A 24,848-nucleotide genomic window follows, 5' to 3' on the forward strand; every position below is an offset into this window, starting at 1 on the left:
CATGTCATGTGGGGAAATTCGATAAACAGAAAAAGTGATAACGGCACAGGTAATAGAACAAGCCGCACTGTAATTTAGTCAAAAAGCTCACGTGCAAACCTAATATATGAAAAAAGACCTAATACATTAAAAAGACCAGCACGGGCATCTGGCAACGAATGTACACCTAGATCTGCAAAAGTCGCATGGCTGCCTGTTCAAGGCATTGCCCTGGATGGGGTAGCATAGAGACAATCACTTTGTCGAAGAGTGCATTTTTGTGTCTCGCATCTGCAACTAACGAGCAGTCTGGGACAGGGGTATCCTATCTAGGTTCAGCAAGGCAGGATACATGCCAGATTTTCCACATAAAATACATTATGCAGCATCAACTTAGATACAAGATAAGAAACTGGGGGTTCTCTCATGCAAATGAGTGAATGTCTTTTCCTTGCTATGCCTTATGTGGTACGCATACTGCCCATGTGATCTTACTGAATGTTAGCAAGGGTAGCTGTGAGATCTTACAAACACCAACACACAGAGGAGTCATACATTGCAGACCATTCATGGCAGAACTCAAGTCTAATGTACAAAAAAAGGCCAGCACTGTGTCTCTGTGCACATTGTCAGTTTCTCTTAATATTTGCCAAGAAGCACCTTACACCACAGCACTAAGAGGGCACTGAAGAGCTCCACCAACTCTATGGAGTCTTTTACTGCATATCTTCAGATGAGGGCCTTCAGGGTCACCCACAATGGTCGTGGCATATCACCAGAAACTCATATACTGGTATATTAACTGCTATTCCGCCTTTCTATGGTTCATGTGTTAATTCGGACAGTAAACACATACCCTGGAGATGGTGCTTTTTTTAGATTTGTAAACTTTTTTTTTTTAGAACTTTTGTTTGGGTTAACTTCCCCTAGTTGCACACTCCAGTTCTCCTAAAGCTGTTCACACTGTTTAAGCCCCATTCACTGTCAAGATAAGATCTCTTTCCACGGAAAAGGCAGTTAGCTTCTAACAGTATACTGGAATGCTTGCTTTTTATTACTTAGTTGTTTAAAGCAAATGCTTTAGCCTTAGAACATTTGTGGCATTTCCTATTCATGCCCCAGTACCTTTCTTTGCACTTTGTAGGAATTATCGGATTTATTTTTGCAATTTAATCTATTTGGTAATTATGATCAAATTCTAAATGTTGTAATAAACATTGCATGTTAAAAAAAAAGTTAATGTACAGGAGCTACTTTATATTTTACTACAAAACAGGCAGCCACAAGTGCAGTTACCTTACAGGGTCATGATTTTAAAGGTGCAGTAGCACCGGGCCCAAAGGTTATCAGAACTCCTCTAAACACATAATATTGCTATATTTGACTACTAAACAGGCAGTCACAATTGCAGTTACCTTGCAGTTAAAAGGGATTACCTTGCAGTTAAAAGGGATTTGATTTGAATGGTGCAGCATGTGCAGTGGCACCAGGGCCACAAGCTCTACAGACCCCACTAAACCCAGATAATTGTTAAAATTTAAAACTGAACAGGCAGTCACAAGTGCAGTTGCCTTGCAGACAACAGGGTCATGATTTGAATGGTGCAGCTAGTGCCGTTGCACCGGGCTCAAAAGTTGTCAGAACTCTTCTAAACACCTCATATTGCTATATTTCACAACTAAACAGGCAGCCACAAGTGCAGTTATCTAGCAAGTGCTAGGTTAATGATTTCAATAGTGCAGCAGGTGCAGTGGCACCAGGGCCAAAAGCTCCAGCCACCCCAATAAACACCGATTATTGCTATATCTTACAACTAAACAGTCACTCACGAGTGCAGTTATCTTTCAGGCACTAGGGTCATGATTTGAATGGTTCAGTAGGTGCAGAGGCACAGGCCAAAAAGTTGTCAGAACTACTGTAACCACTTTGTATTGCTATATTTTACTACTAAACAGGCAGTCACAATCGCAGTTACATTGCAGTTGAAAGTGGGTTGATTTAAATAGTGCTGCAGGTACAGTTACAGCGGGGCCAAAAGTTGTCATAACTCCACTAAACACCAACTATTGCAATATTTTATTACTAAACAGGTAGTCACAATGTGGAAATGTACCTTTTTAGGGGTACACTGGTGCAGGGTCACCCTTTTGTCCACAGGTTCAATGGGCAACAAAATAGAGATCAGCACTGGAATTGGAATAAATAACAAGTTTATTAATCACTCATGAGTGGAACCACATCCACACAGCACTCTCTAGTGCTGCATGAGGTAGTACACTGAAGTCACAGAACACAGGTCTTTTATACAGGTTTTCTGCAATGTAAGCAAGTGAACAGAAATAGGAAGAACAAGTTTTAGGACTAGCTATCAGCAAACAAGGGCAGATGAATAAAAATGTGGTCAGCAAAGTGGAATGGGGAGCAGAAATGCTTATGGCAACAGTACATGGTCGACAGTTAACATCTATGACCAGGTGCACTGGCAACTACAAACCCTCAGCACCTACATTGCTTTAGCTGAGTCAGGAAGTCAACTAAAATAGATAACACAAGCAGACGAGCAGCAGAGGATGAAAGATTTACGAAGGAAACAAAATGAACACCACAGCCAACATGGCTGTATCTTATGCTAAGTAAAATATTACATGTTTTCCACAGACGTCCCTTTCAGCATAAGCTAAGACATTTTCTTATGCTTTTAAAGGGGTACGATAAATATCATGTATATCAATTAGCATCATGTCGTTGACTTCTTGTTTTATTGCTAAACGGGCGTTTGTATTTTGGACATTAGTTTTAGATGGTAGACAAGTAGTACAAGTGAAAATAAAGAGGGAGCAAAGCATTGGCTCACATTGGATACATAAACAACAAGAGAAGAGAGTAGAAAGTCAGGATACCTTTACTCATCATGCGTGTCCCCAAAAGTGACAGGTGCCACGCACCCACGCTGTGTCCTTAAAAGTGACAGGTGCCACGCCCCCTTGCTGTGTCCTTAAAAGTGACAGGTGCCACGCCCCCATCGCTGTGTCCTTAAAAGTGACAGGTGCCACGCCCCTAAATGTGTCCTTAAAAGTGACAGGTCCCAAACCCCTATAATGGATGTAGGTGCCCATTTGACCCAAGGGTCGGTCTGCCAAAGGGCGGGGCTGCTTTTGGAGACATCAGCGAACCAGAGTCCTATGACGGCTGTATGACCTTGTTGGGGTGTAGAGGTGTGCGCCCCTTTTAGAGGCTGTTTAGGATACATATAAGGTGTCCTTAAGAGCCTTGTACAGCAAGCAGACGCCTAAATACGAAAAGGGGCCCACAGCCAAAATGAAGAGATACATCCCGTTGGTGATAAGACCAGTGTTGGGTGGCTCCCAGACCACTATCAATAGATATTACCGCAGCTTAACACCCCTGGTAATGGACGAGAATGCTCAACAAGAAACACCTAAGGATATGGGCTGCGACTTTACTGGTTTTGGCAATGGCATGTGTAGGGCTATGGAAGAACTCAGTCTCAAGGATTGCGTATGCCGGTTGTCCCCGATTAAGGGCGATAGCAGCGAAAGTTAGGGCTCGTGTAGTGGCAGCATGCTTACTGGCCTCAGTTCAATGGACATGGAGGAAGATGAAAAAGCTGTAGCACCTCCTAACACACCCGTCTATGAAGACATTGACCTTAAGGAGGATACGGCTGCTGAGAAGGTCGTTCTGCAACAGGCGGGTACAAGCGTCGAAGATGATGGGGCATCGCAGGACATTAGCGACTCTCAAGATTTCAGAGCCGCCACAGAGGGTAGTGAAAATGCAGAGGTTAGTAAAAAAAAAAAATGTTATGAGCAGGCAATTACATAACGATGTATTTTATTTCTTCAACTAACAAACTGTCAATCGTTCTTCTTTTTGACCCTAGAGAGCAACTACAGCTGGATGCACCTACTTCATAATGCGCCATGGTAAAGAAGCTGTAGCACCTCCTAATACACCTGTCTATGAAGACATGGACCTTCAAGAGTTTACGGATGCTGAGAAAGTCGTTCTGCAACAGCCGGGTACAAGCGTCGAAGATGATGGGGTATCGCAGGACATTAGCGACTCTCAAGGTGAAAATGTGGAGGTTAGTAAGAAAATGTTATGCGCAGACAGCTACATGACGATGTCTTTTATTTCTTCAACTAACGGATTGTCAATCTTTCTTCTTTTGAACCCTAGCGAGAAACCCCCAAAAGGCCTGCGACAGAGTGGCGGCCTGCAAAAGCGAGCAATGTAATTTTCAGTTGTCTGTTGTGTTAAAAACAGGCTGAAAGTTCCACATCCCAAAACCGTGATGGCTGCGACAAGTGTGTATGCGACTCTGACGCGTGTGAAAAGGAAGAGCAAGGATTGTCCTACTACGACAGGCAGGAAGTTAAAGCTTTCGCCACGTCGGTGGTACTAAAGTGTGTCAATCGTGACTATTACAGCCTTTGTCACGGCCATCAAATCAACGATCCTCAGCAGGCGGCGCACAAATGTTTGTGTAAATCATACAGAACAAGAACAATATGATATATTTGTAGTTTGTTAGACCCCTACAAGGTGTTTAAACTGCTAAGGGTGGTGTACGGGTTGTACACTGAAAAGAAATATGTCCACCCTGATATGTTGAGGATCTTGACATCGCCACTCAATGAGATCCGATACGCCTATGACCCGAGCTTAAAACTACCAGGTATGCAGGGGATGGCCACGGCTTTTAATATAAAGATGATAGAAAGACTCATAGAAAGGCGTATGCGTAATCTGTATAAAAAAGTTAGAAAAATAGGGTCTTTGGCCCCCCGAAGACTGTTTTAAACAAGGTCTTATTTAACATTACATGATAGCGTGTGTTTAGAACACAGTAGTAGAATGTTACACCTCAAGGTGGCTCTGTGTTAATACGTCCTTACGACGCTTACTGTGAAAATGTAAAGTACATTCTGTTTATGATTTGTTAAAATTTTACTTTTAATAAAAGGTCCTTATGCAAAACAAGTGTCATTCATTGCCTGGGGTGTAACGGATGATAACATGCTGGGGGCCCGGTTAAGAAAACTTTATTATGATACAAGGGGGGGAGTTGGCAGCTTGCGAAGCGCCGAAGCTCTATATAGAAGGGCTAGAGATGAAAACTAACCTGTAAGCAGAGACCTGGTGAAGACCTGATTATCAGGAGAGAAGGCGTATTCACTACATAAACCAGCGAGAAGACGCTTTAAGAGACGCCCTACAATCGTTAGTGCGCAATTAGATTATCAATGGCAGGCGGATATCATCAGCCTTCAAGATTTAGCAAAACATAACAATGGAGCTCATTATATATTAACCGTCATAGATGTGCTGTCCAAGTACGCCTACGCAGAAGCGCTACGCGATACAACTGGTTCTAGCGTCACGGCCGCTTTTAAAGCCATCTTCGAGAAGGGGCGAATTCCTCAAAAACTACAAATAGACGCAGGTAAAGAATTCTTAAACAATACATTTCAGAAATTATTAAAGCACCACGGAGTTCAACATTTTGTAACACACACGGAGGTAAAAGCAGCGGTTGTAGAGCGGTTTAACAGAACTTTAAAGTCTAAGATGTATTTCTAATTATACAGTGAAATTGGCTAAGCCTGTGGACCTGAAAGGGAATTGGGAGGTAGCCCTAACCGAGATCCAATACCCAAGAACCTGGAATACATTTACACAGAGCGAGGCTAAGTTTTACATAAAGCGTGAGCAGGACCCGGTGAGCATGCACGAGAGCATCCCATACGGCTACTACCCAACCGTTTCAAGTGTTGTCGATGCCATCAACAAAGCCATAGGGAGCATCGAAACATATATACGAAAACTCATCTGTCGCTAGACAACGTCAGAAGGAAGGTATTTCTTAAAACCCCGAGTCGCACCACGACGTTTAACTGCTCTGGTAAATTAAGAAGAGTTTTAGGCACAGTACAGAATGCGAAAGTCCGATCAAGCCGGATCACACGTGCCCTGATATTAACGGAGGGTTCTACACGCTCTATGTGTATAGTGATATTGTAGAGGCAGAGAGGATTGGAGATAGTTATTCGCCGTTGTTAAGATGGGTCTGTGTACAGGGCGAAAATAATACGATGGACAATATTCAATTCAACAAACCCGACTACGTCGCAGTTTCTAAAAAACATTTTGACACTCTTTCAATTATGATCTTCGACGATCAGTCGCAGCCTGTGTCCTTTAAATATGGGAAAGTTATTGTTAAGCTTCATTTAAGACCGAGACGCGACAGAGGTTATTAAGCAGACATCATGGTGGTTGTGAAAACATACGGGGACCAGTCAATGTACAGGGACTATTACCGAGACCAGGCCGGATATGGCGGCCCACCGTACTTTCAAGGGTCACCTGTTAAGTACAGGGCTGGTCTAGGAGGTTTCTTCCGCAGTCTGTATAGAAGAACTATGCCCTTCTTGAGAAAAGGCTATGAAATTGTAAAACCGCATGTTAAGACGGCGGCTACGAACATTGCCCATGATGTGGTTGGTTCTGTTACTTCGACGGTTGCCGAACGCAGGAACAAACAACCGCCAGAAGTGCGCCAAATCCGAGTTAGATTTGTGTACTCTAAAGCCTACGCAAACAAGCATCGAAAACAGCTTCTTCGTGGCGGTGTCGCCTTTAGCCGCTTTGACGCCGTTGGCTCCTATAGAGTTTTATGTATCCGGGTCCACGGATATGTATCTGGATCTCAACAACACGCTACTCCATCTTATGTGTAAAATCGTAAAAGCGGATGGTTCCGACATAGCAGCAGACGCTAAAGTGGCTACGATTGCTTATCCCCTAGCAACCTTGTTTAATCAGGTGGACATCACCCTGGGCGATCGTCTCATCACACAGAACGATAACATGTACGCCTACAGAGCCTACCTCGAGAGCATGCTAAATTACAGTAGCGACACCCTCGACACACAGCTTTCAGCGGGGCTCTTCTACAAGGACAAATGCGAACACTTTGAAGCCAAGGAGATGGACGGTGACAATCAGGGCTTTGTAAAAAGAGCAAGTTTTGCGGCTGGCAGTCACCAGTTTGACCTCCTGGGCCGCATACATTCAGACCTCTTCTTCCAAGATAAACTGCTCATCAACGGAATTGATCTTAAGATCAAGCTCACGCATAATAAGGACTCATTCTGCCTCATCAGCGGGGATGCGGACCAGTACAAGTTGGACATACTGTCAGCGAGTCTCTTTGTAAAGAGGGTAAAAGTGTCCCGAGCGTAATACTAGCTCACGCCAACCCTTTGCAAATATCAAACGCCAAGTACGCGGTGGAAAGAGTAGCTCTGAAGGTATTCAGCATCCCTGCGGGTACCCGGTTAACTCAGCAACAGAATTTATTTATGGGACAACTACCCAAGCTTATCATCATCGGGTTTGTGGACAATACAGCTTTTAGCAGCGTCTGTGGCTCAAATCCCTTCAATTTTAAGCACTACAACATCAACTACGCAGCGCTGGTTCATGAGGGCACCTTGATTCCTGCAAAACCCTACACACCCAGTTTTAGAACCTCCAACTACATCAGGGAATACCAGGGGCTGGTTTTGATAACCGGGAAGCATCTGTGGGACTGCGGGGTAGGTGTGACAAGAGAAGGCTATGGGGCCGGATACACGCTGTTTGCATTCGACCTGACTCCTGACATGGAAGACGGTGATCACTACAACCTGGTCAAAAACGGCAATCTAAAAGCTGAAATACGATTCAATGATCCGTTAACTGCAAATGTGAACATAGTCGTTTTCTCGGTATTTGACAGCATCATTCAGATCAACCACGCCAGACAGATTTTGTTTGACTATCTTTAAAAGTTTTTGAAATGGACACTGTACAGATACGGTACTTCTTAAGCAGACATAAATACGCCAGGAAATACTTTTTAGGTGTTTTCCCTAGCGATGGGCTACCAACCGAAATAGGATCGGGAAGACCACGCACCCTAGTCTTTAACACAGATCCTCATTACAAGGGTGGAACCCACTGGGCTGCAGTGTTTATAGATAGTGACAAGGTTACGGTGTTTAACAGTACAGCAGAGTTCCCCGAACACAGTATCTATACACAGCCCATATTCAAGTTTGTGAAAAAAGCCGCAGCAAGGGTTGAGTATAACAAGCTGAGGGTCCAGGATTCGTTAGCCATCACATGCGGGGAACACTGTATTTATTTTATCAGTAAAATGTCGGAGGGTGTGGCGTTTAGAAATTTCTTAAATCTATATTCGAGTGACCTTGTTAACAATGACAGTATAGTTGTGAAATATGTAAAAGAAAACACAAGGGCATCGGTCAGACCTGCGAAAACAGAATATAACGTTTGTCAAAATTGTAAGGGCCTGTAACATGTGTATGTTTAATGACGAACGTTTAAAATAAAGTCCTTTTTAAAACATGCATTCAGAATCTGTATTTCTATGCTGCCCCATACCCCATATTTAAAAAATGTTTTAAAAAGACGAGTGAGACGAGTTGAAAAGTTATAAAAGTGTTTCTTACAAACAGTTATGTAGGTTGCGCATTACAATGACATCTATTACTAACCCTTTCAGTGCTCATGACGGAATGGTTCCATCATGAGCACAAGTGCTGCTGTGCTCATGACGGAACCATTCCGTCATGAGCACATGCTCAGAGAATCCCTCTGCTGCAGGCAGCAGAGGGATTTCCCATTTTTTATTTTTTTGCTTGGGGAGGTGGGGAAAAGCTCCCCCAACCTCCCCAGGCCTATGTTTAGATTTTGTTGCAATGACGATCGCGCGCATCGTCATTAAGGTGAGAGGTATCGTTGGAAAGGGGAGAATCTCCCCTTTCCAATGGTACCCTTCCGTAGTGGATCCCTGCTTGGGGATCACCCCAAGAGAGCGATCCCCAAGCAGGGATCCACCCACTCGCACCAGGGAGGGGGGATCGGCCCCTTGGGCAAGGGCCTTTTCTCCCCCCATGTTTCTTTTAGCCACATTCAGTCTTTCTGCCCCCCCGGGGGGGCAGATGGGGCAGTAGCCCCCAACCTGCCCCCCCGGGGGCAGGAAGCCCACTAGAAGCCAGAGATTTTTTTTATTACTACAAAATAGTGGTGGGCGCTGCCCAATATAGGCACTCCATAGCCCCACCCCCATGCACAATTAGAGTCTTTCTGCCCCCCCTGAGGGGCAGATGGGGGCGGTAGCCCCCAACCTGCCCCCTGGCGGGCGGAAAGCCCACTAGAAACCAGGGATGTTTCTTTTTTTATTGATGTTGGGGTGGGGGCTGCCCAGAAAAGGGCATGGCAATGCCCCCCCAGAGAAATGTCTGTCTCTCTGCCCCCCCTGGGGGGCAGGGGGGCAGATGGGGGCAGTAGCCCCCAATCTGCCTCCCCAGGAGGGCAAGAAGCCCACTAGACGCCAGGGATTTTTTTTGGCACCATTTTTTTTTAGGTGGGGGCTGCCCGAAACGAGCACGCCAATGCCCCCCCCGGCAACACTGTAGCCTTTCTGCCACCCCTGGAGGGCAGATGGGGGAAGTAGCCCCCAATCTGACCCCCCCCGGGGGGCAAAAAGCCCACTAGATGCCTGGGATATTTTGGGGCAAATCTGAATTAGGGTGGGGGTATTGGCATGCCCGTTTTGGGCAGCCCCCACCCTAATTAAAATTTGCCCAAAAAAATCCCTGGGGTCTATTAGACTTTCAGGCCCCCCTGGGGGGCAGATGGGGGCATTAGCCCCCAATCTGCCCCGCTGGGGGGGGGGGGCAAAAAGCCCACTAGACACCAACGATTACGCTGGCAAAGTGCCTAGCTGTAGTGTTTTAACCCTAGCTCTGCCGGCACCTAGGGAAACCTACCAAACCCACACATTCCTGAAACCTAGACTCCCGGGGGATTCCAGGAAGATATGGCTTGCGTGGATCCCTCAATTTTAGTTGAAAAAATCACTTTTTTCACACATTTTTGTGTGTTAAAGTTGTGGCATCACTGGGCTGACACAAATTTCCTACCATCCAGCATTCCCCCGGGCCTCCCGATAAAAATGGTGCCTCATTCCTGTTGGAGGCCCAAGTACCCGTGACAGGCAGGGGCCCAAAACGTATTGAGGCGACATCAAAATTGCCTATCACCAAACATCCTGGTTTTGCAAGAGGGGTCACCTGGGTTTTGGCCCCATGCTCGGCAGCCATCTAGGGAAACCTACCAAACCCACACATTCCTGAAAACTAAACACCCGGGGGATTCCAGGGAGGTATGGCTTGCGTGGATCCCCCAACGTTTCCTTACCTAGAATCCCCTGCAAACCTCAATTTTAGTTGAAAAATCACTTTTTTTCACACATTTGTGTGTGGGAAAGTTGTGGCATCACCAGGCTGACACAAATTTCCTACCACCCAGCGTTTCCCTGAGTCTCTTGATAAAAATGGTGCCTCACTCGTGTGGGAGGCCCAAGTGCCCGCGACAGGCAAGGGCCCAAAACATTTTGATGTTGTCTCAATACGTTTTGGGCCCTTGCCTGTCGCGGGTACTTGGGCCTCCCACATGAGTGAGGCACTGTTTTTATCGGGAGACCCGGGGGAACGCTGGGTGGTAGGAAATTTGTGTCAGCCCAGTGATGCCACAACTTTCCCACGCAAAAATGTGTGAAAAAAGTGATTTTTTCAGCTAACATTGAGGTTTGCAGGGGATTCTGGGTAAGGAAACGTTGGGGGATCCACGCAAGCCATACCTCCCTGAAAGCCCCGGGTGTCTAGTTTTAAGAAATGTGTAGTTTTGGTAGGTTTCCTTAGATGGCCGCTGAGCACGGGGCCAAAAACTCAGGTGACTCCCCTTGCAAAAAGAGGTTGGTGATAGGCAATTTTGATGTCGCCACAATAAGTTTTGGGCCCTTGCCTGTCGCGGGTACTTGGGCCTCCCACACAAGTGAGGCACCGTTTTTATCGAGAGACCCGGGGGAATGCTGGGTGGTAGGAAATTTGTATCAGCCCAGTGATGCCACAACTTCCCCACACAAAAATGTGTGAAAAAAGTGATTTTTTCAGCTAAAATTGTGGTTTGCAGGGGATTCTGGGTAAGGAAACGTTGAGGGATCCACGCAAGCCATACCTCCCTGAAAGCCCCCTGGTGTCTAGTTTTCAGAAATGTGTGGGTTTGGTAGGTTTCCCTAGGTACCGGCAGAGCTAGGGTTCAAAAACTACAGCTAGGCACTTTGCCAAAAAAGGGTAATTTTTAACTGCGAAATTGAGGTGTGACCACGTTGCGTTTTGTACCGTTTCCTGTCGCGGGCACTAGGCCGACCCACACAAGTGAGGTACCATTTTTCTTGGAAGACTTTGGGGAATGCGGGGTGTGTGGAAATTTGTGGATCCACGCGGATTCCAGAACTTTCCACCACAGAAATGTGGGGAAAATGTGTTTTTTTGACAATTGTTTAGGTTTGCAAAGGATTCTGGGTAACAGAACCTGGTGGGAGTCAAGTCACCCCATCCTGGATTCCCCTTGGTGTCTAGGTTTCAAAAATGTAAAGGTTTTCTAGGTTTCTCTAGGTGCCGGCAGAGCTATGGTTCAAAAACTACACCTAGGCACCTTGCCAAAAAAGGGTCATTTTTCACTGCGAAATTGAGGTGTGTCCACGTTGCATTTGCACCGTTTCCTATCGCGGGCACTAGACCGACCCACACAAGTGAGGGACCATTTTTCTTGGAAAACTTTGGGGAATGCGGGGTGGGTGGAAATTTTTGAATCCACACAGATTCCAGAAGTTTCAACCACAGAAATGTGGGGAAAATGTGTTTTTTTAACACTCTTTTAGGTTTGCAAGGGATTCTGGGTAACAGAACCTGGTGGGAGGCAGTCAAGTCACCCCATCCTAGATTACCCTGGGTGTCTAGTTTCAAAAAATGTATAGGTTTGCTAGGCTTCCCTAGGTGCCGGCAGAGCTATGGTTCAAAAACTACAACTAGGCACTTTGCCAAAAAAGGATCATTTTTCACTGCGAAACTGAGGTGTGTCTACGTTGAGGTTTGCGCCATTTCCTGTCGCGGGCACTAGGCCGACCCACACAAGTGAGGTCCCATTTTTCTCGGAAGACTTTGGGGAACACGGGTGGGTGGAAATTTGTGGATCCATGGGGATTTCAGAACTTTCCACCACAGAAATGTGGGCAAAATGTATTTGTTTGGACAATTTTTTAGGTTTGCAAGGGAGTCTGGGTAACAGAACCTGGTGGGAGGCAGTCAAGTGACCCCATCCAGGATTCCCCTAGGTGTCTACTTTTCAGAAATTTATAGGTTCACTAGGTTTCCCTAGGTGCCGGCAGAGCTATGGTTCAAAAACTACAGCTAGACACTTTGCCAAAAAAGGGTCATTTTTCACTGCGAAATTGAGGTGTGTCCACGTTGCCTTTTGTGCCGTTTCCTGTCGCAGGCACTAGGCCGACCCACACAAGTGAGTTACCATTTTTCTCGGAAGACTTTGGGGAACGCGGGGTGAGTGGAAATTTGTAGATCAACGCAAGTTCCAGAACTTTCCACCACAGAAATGTGGGGAAAATGTGGGTTTTTTGACAATTTTTTAGGTTTGCAAGGGATTCTGGGTAACAGAACCTGGTGAGAGGCAGTCAAGTCAGCCCATCCTGGATTTCCCTGGGTGTCTAGTTTTCAGAAATGTGTGGGTTTGGTAGGTTTCCCTAGGTACCGGCAGAGCTAGGGTTCAATAACTACAGCTAGGCACTTTGCCAAAAAAGGGTAATTTTTAACTGCGAAATTGAGGTGTGACCACGTTGCGTTTTGTACCGTTTCCTGTCGCGGGCACTAGGCCGACCCACACAAGTGAGGTACCATTTTTCTTGGAAGACTTTGGAGAATGCGGGGTGTGTGGAAATTTGTGGATCCACACGGATTCCAGAACTTTCCACCACAGAAATGTGGGGAAAATGTGTTTTTTTGACAATTGTTTAGGTTTGCAAAGGATTCTGGGTAACAGAACCTGGTGGGAGTCAAGTCACCCCATCCTGGATTCCCCTTGGTGTCTAGGTTTCAAAAATATATAGGTTTTCTAGGTTTCTCTAGGTGCCGGCAGAGCTATGGTTCAAAAACTACACCTAGGCACTTTGCCAAAAAAGGGTCATTTTTCACTGCAAAATTGAGGTGTGTCCACGTTGCTTTTGCACCGTTTCCTATCGCGGGCACTAGACCGACCCACACAAGTGAGGTACCATTTTTCTTGGAAAACTTTGGGGAATGCGGGGTGGGTGGAAATTTTTGAATCCACACAGATTCCAGAAGTTTCAACCACAGAAATGTGGTGAAAATGTGTTTTTTTAACACTTTTTTAGGTTTGCAAGGGATTCTGGGTAACAGAACCTGGTGGGAGGCAGTCAAGTCACCCCATCCTAGACTACCCTGGGTGTCTAGTTCCAAAAAATGTATAGGTTTGCTAGGCTTCCCTAGGTGCCGGCAGAGCTATGGTTCAAAAACTACAACTAGGCACTTTGCCAAAAAAGGATCATTTTTCACTGCGAAACTGAGGTGTGTCCATGTTGCGGTTTGCGCCATTTCCTGTCGCGGGCACTAGGCTGACCCACACAAGTGAGGTACCATTTTTATCGGAAGACTTTGGGGAACGCGGGTGGGTGGAAATTTGTGGATCCATGGGGAATTCAGAACTTTCCACGACAGAAATGTGGGCAAAATGTGTTTTTTTGGACAATTTGTTAGGTTTGTAAGGGAGTCTGGGTAACAGAACCTGGTGGGAGGCAGTCAAGTGACCCCATCCAGGATTCCCCTTGGTGTCTACTTTTCAAAAATGTATAGGTTTGCTAGGTTTCCCTAGGTGCCGGCAGAGCTATGGTTCAAAAACTACAGCTAGACACTTTGCCAAAAAAGGGTCATTTTTCACTGCGAAATTGAGGTGTGTCCACGTTGCGTTTTGTGCCGTTTCCTGTCGCAAGCACTAGGCCGACCCACACAAGTGAGTTACCATTTTTCTCGCACAAGACTTTGGGGAACGCGGGGTGAGTGGAAATTTGTAGATCCATGCAGATTCCAGAACTTTCCACCACAAAAATGTGGGGAAAATGTGTTTTTTTTGACAATTTTTTAGGTTTGCAAGGGATTCTGGGTAACAGAACCTGGTGAGAGGCAGTCAAGTCACCCCATCCTAGACTACCCTGGGTGTCTAGTTCCAAAAAATGTATAGGTTTGCTAGGCTTCCCTAGGTGCCGGCAGAGCTATGGTTCAAAAACTACAACTAGGCACTTTGCCAAAAAAGGATCATTTTTCACTGCGAAACTGAGGTGTGTCCATGTTGCGGTTTGCGCCATTTCCTGTCGCGGGCACTAGGCTGACCCACACAAGTGAGGTACCATTTTTATCGGAAGACTTTGGGGAACGCGGGTGGGTGGAAATTTGTGGATCCATGGGGAATTCAGAACTTTCCACGACAGAAATGTGGGCAAAATGTGTTTTTTTGGACAATTTGTTAGGTTTGTAAGGGAGTCTGGGTAACAGAACCTGGTGGGAGGCAGTCAAGTGACCCCATCCAGGATTCCCCTTGGTGTCTACTTTTCAAAAATGTATAGGTTTGCTAGGTTTCCCTAGGTGCCGGCAGAGCTATGGTTCAAAAACTACAGCTAGACACTTTGCCAAAAAAGGGTCATTTTTCACTGCGAAATTGAGGTGTGTCCACGTTGCGTTTTGTGCCGTTTCCTGTCGCAAGCACTAGGCCGACCCACACAAGTGAGTTACCATTTTTCTCGCACAAGACTTTGGGGAACGCGGGGTGAGTGGAAATTTGTAGATCCATGCAGATTCCAGAACTTTCCACCACAAAAATGTGGGGAAAATGTGGGGAAAATGTGTTTTTTTTGACAATTTTTTAGGTTTGCAAGGGATTCTGGGTAACAGAACCTGGTGAGAGGCAGTCAAGTCAGCCCATCCTAGATTCCCCTGGGTGTCTTGTTTTCAAAAATTTATAGGTTTGCTAGGCTTCCCAAGGTGCCAACAGAGCTATGGTTCAAAAACTATAGCTAGGCACTTTGCCTAAAAAGGGTCATTTTTGCACTGCAAAACTGAGGTGTGTCCACGTTGCGGTTTGCGCCATTTCCTGTCGCGGGTACTAGGCCGACCCACACAAGTGAGGTACCATTTTTCTCGGAAGACTTTGGGGAACGCGGGTGGGTGGAAATTTGTGGATCCATGGGGATTTCAGAACTTTCCACCACAGAAATGTGGGCAAAATGTGTTTTTTGGACAATTTTTTAGGTTTGCAAGGGAGTCTGGGTAACAGAACCTGGTGGGAGGCAGTCAAGTGACCCCATCCAGGATTCCCCTGGGTGTCTACTTTTCAAAAATGTATAGGTTTGCTAGGTTTCCCTAGGTGCCAGAAGAGCTATGGTTCAAAAACTACAGCTAGACACTTTGCCAAAAAAGGGTCATTTTTCACTGCGAAATTGAGGTGTGTCCACGTTGCCTTTTGTGCCATTTCCTGTCGCAGGCACTAGGCCGACCCACACAAGTGAGTTTCCATTTTTCTTGGAAGACTTTGTGGAACGCGGGTGGGTGGAAATTTGTGGATCCACGCAGATTCCAGAACTTTCCAACACAGAAATGTGGGAAAATATGTTTTTTTGGACAATTTTTTAGGTTTGCAAGGGATTCTGGGTAACAGAACCTGGTGGGAGGTAGTCAAGTCACCCCATCCTGGATTTCCCTGGGTGTCTAGTTTTCAAAAATGTATAGGTTTGGTAGGTTTCCCTAGGTGCCGGCAGAGCTATGGTTTAAAAACTACAGCTAGACACTTTGCCAAAAAAGGGTCATTTTTCTCTGCGAAATTGAGGTGTGTCCACGTTGCCTTTTGCGCCATTTCCTGTCGCGGGCACTAGGCCGACCCACACAAGTGAGGTACCATTTTTCTCGGAAGACATTAGGGAACGCGGGGTGGGTGGAAATTTGAGGAGCCACGCAGATTCTAGAACTTTTCACCACAGAAATGTGGGGAAAATTTGTTTTTTTGGACAGTTTTTTAAGTTTGCAAGGGATTCTGGGTAACAGAACCTGGTGGGAGGCAGTCAAGTCACCTCATCCTTGATTCCCCTGGGTGTCTAGTTTTTTAAAAAATGTATAGGTTTGCTAGGTTTTCCTAGGTGCCGGCAGAGCTAGGGTTCAAAAACTACAGCTAGGCACTTTGCAAAAAAAGGGTAATTTTTCATTGTGAAAATGTCGTGTGCTCACATTGGGTTTTGAGCCATTTCCTGTTGTGGGCACTATGCCTACCCACACAAGTGAGGTACCATTTTTATCGGGAGACGTAGGGTAATTCAGATTTGTAAAGCAACTGTTATTACCTATTGACTTTCGATGCATTTCTGCCTTCCAAATGAAAGACATTGTGTAAAAAGAAGTCATTTTGAAAAATTACCGATAATTCTCATGCTAGTATGAGTATTCCCAATTTCGAAAATGTGCAAATATCTACTGTTTCTAAACTCTATAATTTGTTCCCATTTCAGAAATGCATAGGTGTCTTTCATACCGATTTTTCCATGTATACATTTTCCCACAATAATTGCTATATACCCGGTACATAATAAAAAGCCATTGCAAATTGCTGCTCAGTTTTTGACTCTGGGTTCGTCAGGCTCTTGGTGAACCTACAAGTCCTATATATCCCCACAGCCAGAAAGGTCCAGTGGACGTAACGGTATATTGCTTTCAAAGAGCTGTCATAATTAGAAGAAGTTACAGGTGAAAAAGTTGACACAAAAGGCTATTTTTTTCAACTAATTTTCAATTTTTCCTATATTTAACTGTTAGTTTCTATAAAGAAACCTTTTAGGATCTACACAAATGACACCTTGCTGAATTCAGAATCCTGTCTGCTTTTCTAAAGTGTATAGCTTTCCAGAATCCATTATTGCTTTCATACCCATTTCTAGCATTAACTGGAAGGAGGTTGAAAGCACAAAAAATAGCAGAAATAGTCTATGTCCCAGAAAAATGCCAAAACTGTGTAAAAAATGTTGGTTATCTGACAAAGTCTGTCTTTCTCTAAAAGCTGGGAAAATGGTGATTTCAGCCCCACAAACCCTTTTTTATACCATTTGCGGGGAAAAACCCGGACGCTTTCATTTGCAGCCCCTTTTCCCATTTTTCCCCCCAAAAACTAAATGTAGCTGTATTTTGGAAAATTTCTGGGACCCCTCAAGGGGTACCTTTAGAATCCCCATGATGTTGGAAGAAAAGGACGCAAATTTGACGTGGATACCTTATGTGGTCAAAAAGTTACAGGGGCCTAAGCGCACACTACCCCAAATAGCCAAAAAAGGCTTAGCAATTATACAAGTAATAGGCACATTTTATTCAAAAAGTCTATAGAAACATTAAGGATGAATCCATGTATGGGCTTTGGACAATGGCCTTTTTCTCCGTACAGATGGCGCAAGTGGGGTACTCCAAGAGGGGGATTGTCTTGGGGGGGCGTCAGAGGCGGCCGGCGATGGAGGGAGGGGTGTCTTTAAACTTTCAAGCATACGGCGGTGATCGTTATTACCCACAAGTGTGGAAGGGATGTTGAGTTCAGTGGCTGCTCGTAGAAACTGATCCCAACCTCTAAGGGCATTTTGATGCGTTAGGGTCTTGGGGTGTGTGAGACCTTTGACTAGGTCAGACATGTGTGAACCAACAACCGGCGGCCCCTTGTAGAGAAATTCACCTAGCTCATTCCACGCTGTTAGGTCTTTAGAAGCGGCGAGTTTACTCATCAACATTTGCCTGCCCCCCCCTGTGCCTCTGACTTTTTTTTTAGGAGATCATCAACAAAGAGGTCAGGGACGGGGTCGGCTGCGGCTCTTGGGGGTGTGTAGCAGGCGCAGGCACCCACAAAGCCTTGCACTCATCCTCCCCTCACTACCTGGCGGATAAACTGAAACTCTCTGGTGGCTCCAGACCATCACGGAATGCAGAAAATGTATTGCTTGAACCTCCCACTTTCAAGAAGGAAAGATCGATGGCCCAATCCTTTTCAGGCAACGTGGTGAGAATTTGGAACTCACTTCCGCCTCAGCTCCGGACCACCACCTCTTCCCAGGCCTTCAAAACTGACCTCAAATCTCTCCTCCTTCAAAGACACTTCCAAATTTAATTCACGCCCTATATTTTCTGAAGGAAGTCCTTCCATTATAGGAAATTATGTTCTCCATGCCTATAGAAGTGCGTTCTCAGTGTGTTTTGTGTTTTGAGTGTCTGCCATATATTGCAGTATTATACTTTTACTTGTATTTTGATCGCTTTTGTAACTTGCACACATGTCACTTTCTCCTTTTGTAACGTATCGTATTCTACCTCTTGTATTTTGTTTGCTTTTGATATATGCACTACGGCCACCACTGCCTCATGTAACGTAACTTTTGTTTTAGTGTTCTGAGTGTCGGCCATTTATTGCAATTTTTTTTTCTTTTTACCTCTACGTGTACTTTGTATGCTCTTGTAACCTGCACACGGCACTTTTTCCGTTTGTAATGTATCGTTTGCTACCTCTTGTATTTTATTTGCCCTTGATACTTGCACAATTGTCACTATTGCCTCATGTAACGTACCATTTGATTTTGTAACATGCTCACTTGTATTTTTGCTCCGTATGTATCATTACTGCTGCTATTGTGAAGCGCTCTGACACCTTCGGGTAAAGTCCACGCTATATAAAAACGCATTAAATAAATAAATAGTCCGGGGCATATAAAGTTAGCTTATTTGTTTGGGTATCCCACTGCTTGTAGAGCTTAGAAAATGTTTAAGGGTGCTGGTCTAAAGGCTAGCTTTGTCGTATGGGTTTAGATCCGTCTGGTTCAAAATGTCTTTAATTTCAGCATCCAGTCGTAGAGTCTCATTTCGACGTATATCCCAGGCACTGTCTGCAGAAGAGCCCAGTTTCTTCAACTGTTGTGTAGGAACCAAATACATCTTGAGGCATGCTCCATCACCGTCCTGAGAGGAGGCTTGTAATTATGGGTATAGCTATGCCCAGCAATGAGTCTATAAAACCCCCAGACTGTTTCACCAGGTTCTTCTTGGTGATGAGTGAGGCCCTTTTATTACTGAGCTTCGTGATGAGAAGTTGCTTCTTCTTCAACACTTGTAACTGGCTCTTTGATATAGGGACGTTGCCTTTTAGGGTGTTTAGAGCTATTTCTGAAATGGCAGCCACTAAATCGTCAGAAGCAGCGCAGAGGAGGGCCTTTCTGTGCTGGGGACTGGCTGTTACCAACATTTTCAGGAGGGCCAAATTGCGGCGTAGGCGGTCAGACATGGTCAACACCTGGGTTATAAGGGCCGGGGCTACAAATGCCTCTAAAGGACCTCAGCGCTGCTTTTTTTAGGCTCGGGACTTAGTCTTTGGGGTGTAAGGTCCTGAGCGATCAGGGGGAAAAATATCAGCCCTCAGTCTGTGGTCTTCTAGAGTGTTATTTTTCAAGTCGACCAGCAGGTAGCTGTGGGGTTTTGATGTAGCATCGTTAAAAGCCTCCATGAAGAAGTGTGTGTTTCCTGGGTACATCTGCTTAGCTATGATGGATATTTGCTGTTTGTCATGGGGATTTTTAAATACAACAAGGTATGAGGTGTTGAGTGCTATAGAGCGACTGCTCTTACCCTTGTAAAACAAGTTCTGCACAATGTAGCATATGCTTAGATTGCGGTGGTGTGAATATTGAGTAAAAGCTCACTCTAACTCAGGATGGTCACCACCTTCACGCATAAGGTCATCGACAATTACCATGTTTACAATAGTCGGGGGTAGCAGCACATCATCGTTGAGATTATCGGGTATACCTTCTATAAATCTGATATGAGGGAAGCTGCGGAACAGGTCTGTATAAAGATCTTGCCAGCACGAATAAAGCCACACGATGTTATTAGGTGTTTGGGATAAAGCACCGGCAGCATTTTCTAAGAGCTATTTTATAAAGTAGCTTTTACCGCAGTTTGAGGACCCTGCTAACACGCAGGAGAACGGATGCTGTAATCTGGTGTCCATTGTGCTGTTGGTGCCCTCTCTAATGCGCCTAATAACTAGGCCTGGGCGGTAAATTCCGTTCCGTTCGCGGAATTTGGGTAATTTGGGTAATTTCGCGTTCCGCGGAGAACGCGAAATTGCCCAAAAATCTGCGTTTCGCGACTTCGCGAAATTTTTTGCCTGTTCGCGTTCTCAATATGCGTGTTCGCGAGATATTTCACCCCGAGCACGCAAACAGCGATCGCGAACAGGAAAAAAGTATCGCGAACAAGCAATTCCGCGTGTTCGCGGAATTTCTGCGTGTTCGCGGAGATTTTTTACCGTTTCGCGGAGATTTGCGTAACGCGATTACGCAAATTCCGCCCACCCCTACTAATAACCGCACGGCAGTGTTTTATAGTCCGTTGTCAAAAACAACGCGTAAGGTTTTATGTAGGGGCTGGGTTGTAATTTCCCACTTCTTTTTGTATCTGACTATGCAGGGCTGGTTAACAACTATGGTTTTATCATTTTTACGATCGGCCGATGCAGAGTATTCTTGCACCAGATTCTTCAGACTGTCAAAATACATTTTTAGGGTGTTGCTGACGTTAAATGTTATACCTTTGACCTTCATGCACACTTTGTTGGTGTTCGTTTTGTACGAGTATGTCTTAGGCCCGGCTGCGGTATATTCTATAATGTGCTCATCCTTATCGAGTTTGCTGGTCAAATTACCTAGATAATCCCCAAGAGGTGGATCTTCATCCCCCGGGTTACTCAGAAAAATCACAGAGTCGGTATCATGATACAGAGAGCGGTCCTGGAGTTTATCCTTAACCCCGTAAATCTCTAGACGGTCGTGTGCAGTCGTGAAGCATGCTATGAAGATGTTTATGTTGTTACACGTTGTGGGGTACTCTTTTGTGTATTTCCAGCACACAGCAGTGGTCTCATCATCGATACACTCACAGCTGGACACCTCTTAACAAGGGGCAAAAAGGTACTTAAGCAGTTTGTCAGGATCTGTTATTAAGGTCGTATTTGGCATGTTTGTACGCTGTGAGAATTTTCCCCATAAGGAGTTGAGGCAGAGTTTGGCTAACTGGCGGTGGGTAGGGTTGATTTTTATCAAATGGAGCCGTAAACGTATACTGTCGTGCGTGTGGTAGTCATCGATGTATTTCTTCTTTGCATCTTGACTAGTACACCAATTGGGATATCCTGAGGCCTCCTGTTTATCTCTGAGAAACAAATTAATGTAGCGTGAAAAGAGACGTGTCGTGGTCCTCTTAAAATGCCACACCTCGTGTACTCTCCCGAGTCTGCAGCCTTTCTCTAAGGCAGCTTGGACCTCGATGCTGCATCCTTTGTTCTTCGGTGTGACTAAAAACACCGCCCTCTTTAAACACGGCGCATGTTCGACAGAGGGGGAACATCAGCTTACCATTGACTTTGTAGGGTAACACTGGAAAGTAAAGCTGCCTTGGAGGATAGATTTCACATTTGACTAGCCCAAAGTATTCGGAAAGGGGCTTAAAGTCTCTACATATGATGGTAGGGTGTCCTAAGGGGTATACCTTCATTTTGTTCACAAACGGGTCCAGACTGGTGAAATCATAATATTGTATTTTCTCCCTTCACAAATGGTCCTGTACAGTTGTATGGCATTTGTACAACCCCCGAATAAGACATCGCGGGGTTCCAGAGGTTGTGGTAAGTCACAACTCTAAAGGAAAGAGCAGAGCTCTGTGTCGGTTGTTAGCATATCTAACCACTAGTGCTCCCATAGGATCCGCATAGCAAAGCCACATTTTTCAATATACTGGGCCCTCATCAGAGTACGTCTGTGTAAGTGTTCAAATTTGGCACCCATCAGTCTGTTAAACTTGTGGGGTTTGTAACACTGAGGACAGCCGTGATGAAAACAGCCGTTGTATTCAAAGGCCGTCGGCACTCCCTTAATTACAGCGTACCCATCCAGGTAATAGGGACCCAGGCGGTATTCACCACCCTGTAAGGCGTGCTGAATATGTATGTCTTCCTTCTCAGAGACGTACATGAGCCATTGGATAGACGGGGTTGAATAACGTTTCTGTTTACCGTTATAGAGGTCTGGCGGCACTAGAGCGATACTTTTTGGTCTTAAAAACATGTGTTTGTAGATGGACATACACATGGAGGCCAAGGTGATGTTTTGAAAAGGGTCTATGTATTCAACCGACTTTGTCATTTGAGGCATCTTGGGTTTCAAGACCCTGACTTTCTTAGTCATTTGAGGCATCTTGGGTTTCAAGACCCTGACTTTCTTAGTCCTAGACACCACAACATCTCTGAAGAGGTTGCAGGCTTGACGCCGGATCATTACATCGGCCTGGCAATAGGCTTTCAACTCGGTTTGAAAATGAAACTCTTTTTCACGGTTTTCAGAGTACCACTGTAGAAAGCTCTTTTTCTCAGCAGGCATCATATAATCAACCTCGTAGCTGTCCGGAGGCGGCATGGGCCCCACATACTTCTGGTTTGCCCAGGTGTTAAAAAAGTGTGGAAAATAACCTTTACACCCGGGGAAACCAAAGGCTTTTGGCAGCTTGCTCAATTTCATGGGTAGGAAATTCAGGGTGTCAATGAACCTTATTTATAACTGGCCAGCCATTAACAACATCAGCTTGGAACCTTGAGTGATGAGTTCTACTTGCACCTTTTCACGAATCATATTCTGTAAAATAAAGAATGAGTCGTATGGTTTTGAGTTATGGGCCAGCATGGTATACCCTTTGAATTTGGATTGAATGAATGTATTAAGGAAATCACCAACGCATGTTCGCCCCTCAAACTCCCAGCAGTCATCGGAAGTTAGATGGTGGGCGTAAATATAGTTAGGTTGGTGTACCCCCATCTCTTGTGTGCACTCTATATCAAAAAGATGTAATCTTCGGTTTTGGCCTGGGGTCTGCCTTTAACCATGTCACAACGGTGTACAATTCCTGCCCTACATGGAATCTGACACCTTGGGCATTTCATGCCTTTGCATTTGTGATCTGTCACCACATACCGGCCACACTCTTGGCAATCCATTTTAGGGCTGCATTTAACAGCTTTGCGGTGTATGCGCAAGCAGTCTTGCGAGCGACAAAACATCTTACAGTTACGGCACAGCACCTTCAGGGCGACGTCTACGACGCACCCGTCCCTCTGGCACATCTTACAGTGTATTTCACACTGATGATGTGCCTTAGTGTTGTATATATGGTCACAATGTGTGCACACGTACTTGACCCCCAGAAAACTTTTAAGGTTCAAGATACCGTAAAAAGTGATTTTCATGGTGAAGGACATATACGGTCTTGTTTTTCACACGTTCCCCGGTTGTAAAGTACTTCCAAGAACCGTTGTGATAAAGAACTTTCACCGCAACGGTGAAATAGTTCTCAAAAAGACCTTTGTCGCCAAAGCCGACCATGCGGTCTGGAGGTATTTCAAGAACCTCATGGGCTTCAGCCGCTCTAGACATGATGACAGTGCCGGTGGTGTTGTGCCCCATCAGCAACCCCACGATGCTGGCCGGCAGACAGGTGTTGACTGCTCCGTTGTTAAAGTTGAGCAACCAACGTTGTTTCTTACCAATTATCTTGCTAAATAGGACAATCTTTAAAGGCCTGGAAACACCCCCCTCACGACCCCGTACAATGAGGGCTATGACTCTGAAAGTGCCATAGGCGACTAGTTCAGCCTTACTCTGTAAAGGCCTCGAGAGGATTTCTAAAAATTCCACGGCATCAAACACATCGAGGGACCTTTGTTTGGTGACTGTCAAAACCCTGCCCCTGGAACCGTGCATCAACCTTTCTATGAGTGTTTGCACTGCCTGCTCTATGGCTAAAAGCCCATGCGTGGAGGACCTTATCTGGTGTAGGTTAATAAACCTAAACTCCTCGTAGTGTTCTGTAGCGTTAAATCTCTCTACAGTACGACCGTAGCTTCTAACGCTCTCTAAAAACACTGTCTCTGAATCCTCATCTTGAGGAATCTGACTTGTGGGGGAGTTTGCTGCTGTATCATTTTGGGGATTCTGGTTTAGTCCGGGCTCTGGGGGCCTTTTAAGCTGCCGTTTAGCACATATTCTGGCATTCTTTAGTTTACTTATTAAAAGCCTGCTCTTCTTAGCGCTATTAGCCCACTTTTGTTTTTTACGGGACCATACTTTTCTAGGTAGCCTACCCCCTCCTATCTGAACAGTATGGTTTGTGCCTGTGGGTGATGTGCTCATAGAGGCCTCTTCTACAGACCCATCCCTCAGACCTTCTGTGTCTTCCTGGTATTGGCGTGTTGGTGCTCTACCCCTCGATCCCTTCAATTGCACCCCCCTCGGTCTGTCCTCTCCTGAACTTGTGTAATGCCTGGTGCATTGTACTGGTGTATGTGATTCAGGCGGTGCTTGTGAAACTGTGTGACCTTGCTTGAGGGGTTCCATGTACTTTACGCTTGAGCAAGCATAAGAAGCGCAGGGACTTTGTCAGTACCTGCGTGGACCTTACTGCTGTATTTAGATTTATGCGTACTTTTATTAATACCCGGGGCTTGTTGGTTCTTTAGGGGCCTACGTAGGGATCACGCAGGTATACTCCTTATGTCGGCCGCTGTTGCTTGACACGTTTGGAGGATTACCCTTTTACACTAGTCAACTATTTGTAGTATCTTCCGCTGCACCTCCAGCCCCGTCCTGTCATCGCTACCGCACACCCCAAGTTTTAAGGTGGCGGTGTTCGCTTGGTGTTTTAGTTTTCTGACCGCCAGCTGTATGTCTTTCACATGGGCCCCTAGTACCTCTTTTGGGTTTACAGAATCATATTGCGGTGGATTAGGGA

General features: G+C 45.4%; 1 protein-coding gene across 1 annotated transcript; it reads left to right on the forward strand.

Annotated features, from left to right (window-relative positions):
• Positions 1-6,501: 6,501 nt before the first annotated feature.
• LOC146789508 (uncharacterized protein F54H12.2-like) lies at positions 6,502-18,937 on the forward strand. Its single transcript, XM_085631120.1, has 3 exons — positions 6,502-7,020; positions 7,173-7,778; positions 18,857-18,937. Exons 1-3 carry the CDS (start codon positions 6,502-6,504, stop codon positions 18,935-18,937), a joined length of 1,206 nt encoding a protein of 401 aa, XP_085487246.1.
• Positions 18,938-24,848: the final 5,911 nt, after the last annotated feature.

The sequence above is a fragment of the Triturus cristatus genome, chromosome 10, assembly GCF_964204655.1.
Source record: "Triturus cristatus chromosome 10, aTriCri1.1, whole genome shotgun sequence".
Classification (NCBI taxonomy): domain Eukaryota; kingdom Metazoa; phylum Chordata; class Amphibia; order Caudata; family Salamandridae; genus Triturus; species Triturus cristatus.

Coding starts and splice junctions, on each gene's coding strand:
- LOC146789508 (XM_085631120.1), top strand. CDS start 6,502: ATGTGGTTGGTTCTGTTACTTCGACGGTTGCCGAACGCAGGAACAAAC. Junction 7,021..7,172: donor ACGGTGACAATCAGGGCTTT/GTAAAAAGAGCA, acceptor CTGCCTCATCAG/CGGGGATGCGGACCAGTACA. Junction 7,779..18,856: donor TGAACATAGTCGTTTTCTCG/GTATTTGACAGC, acceptor CTTTAATTTCAG/CATCCAGTCGTAGAGTCTCA.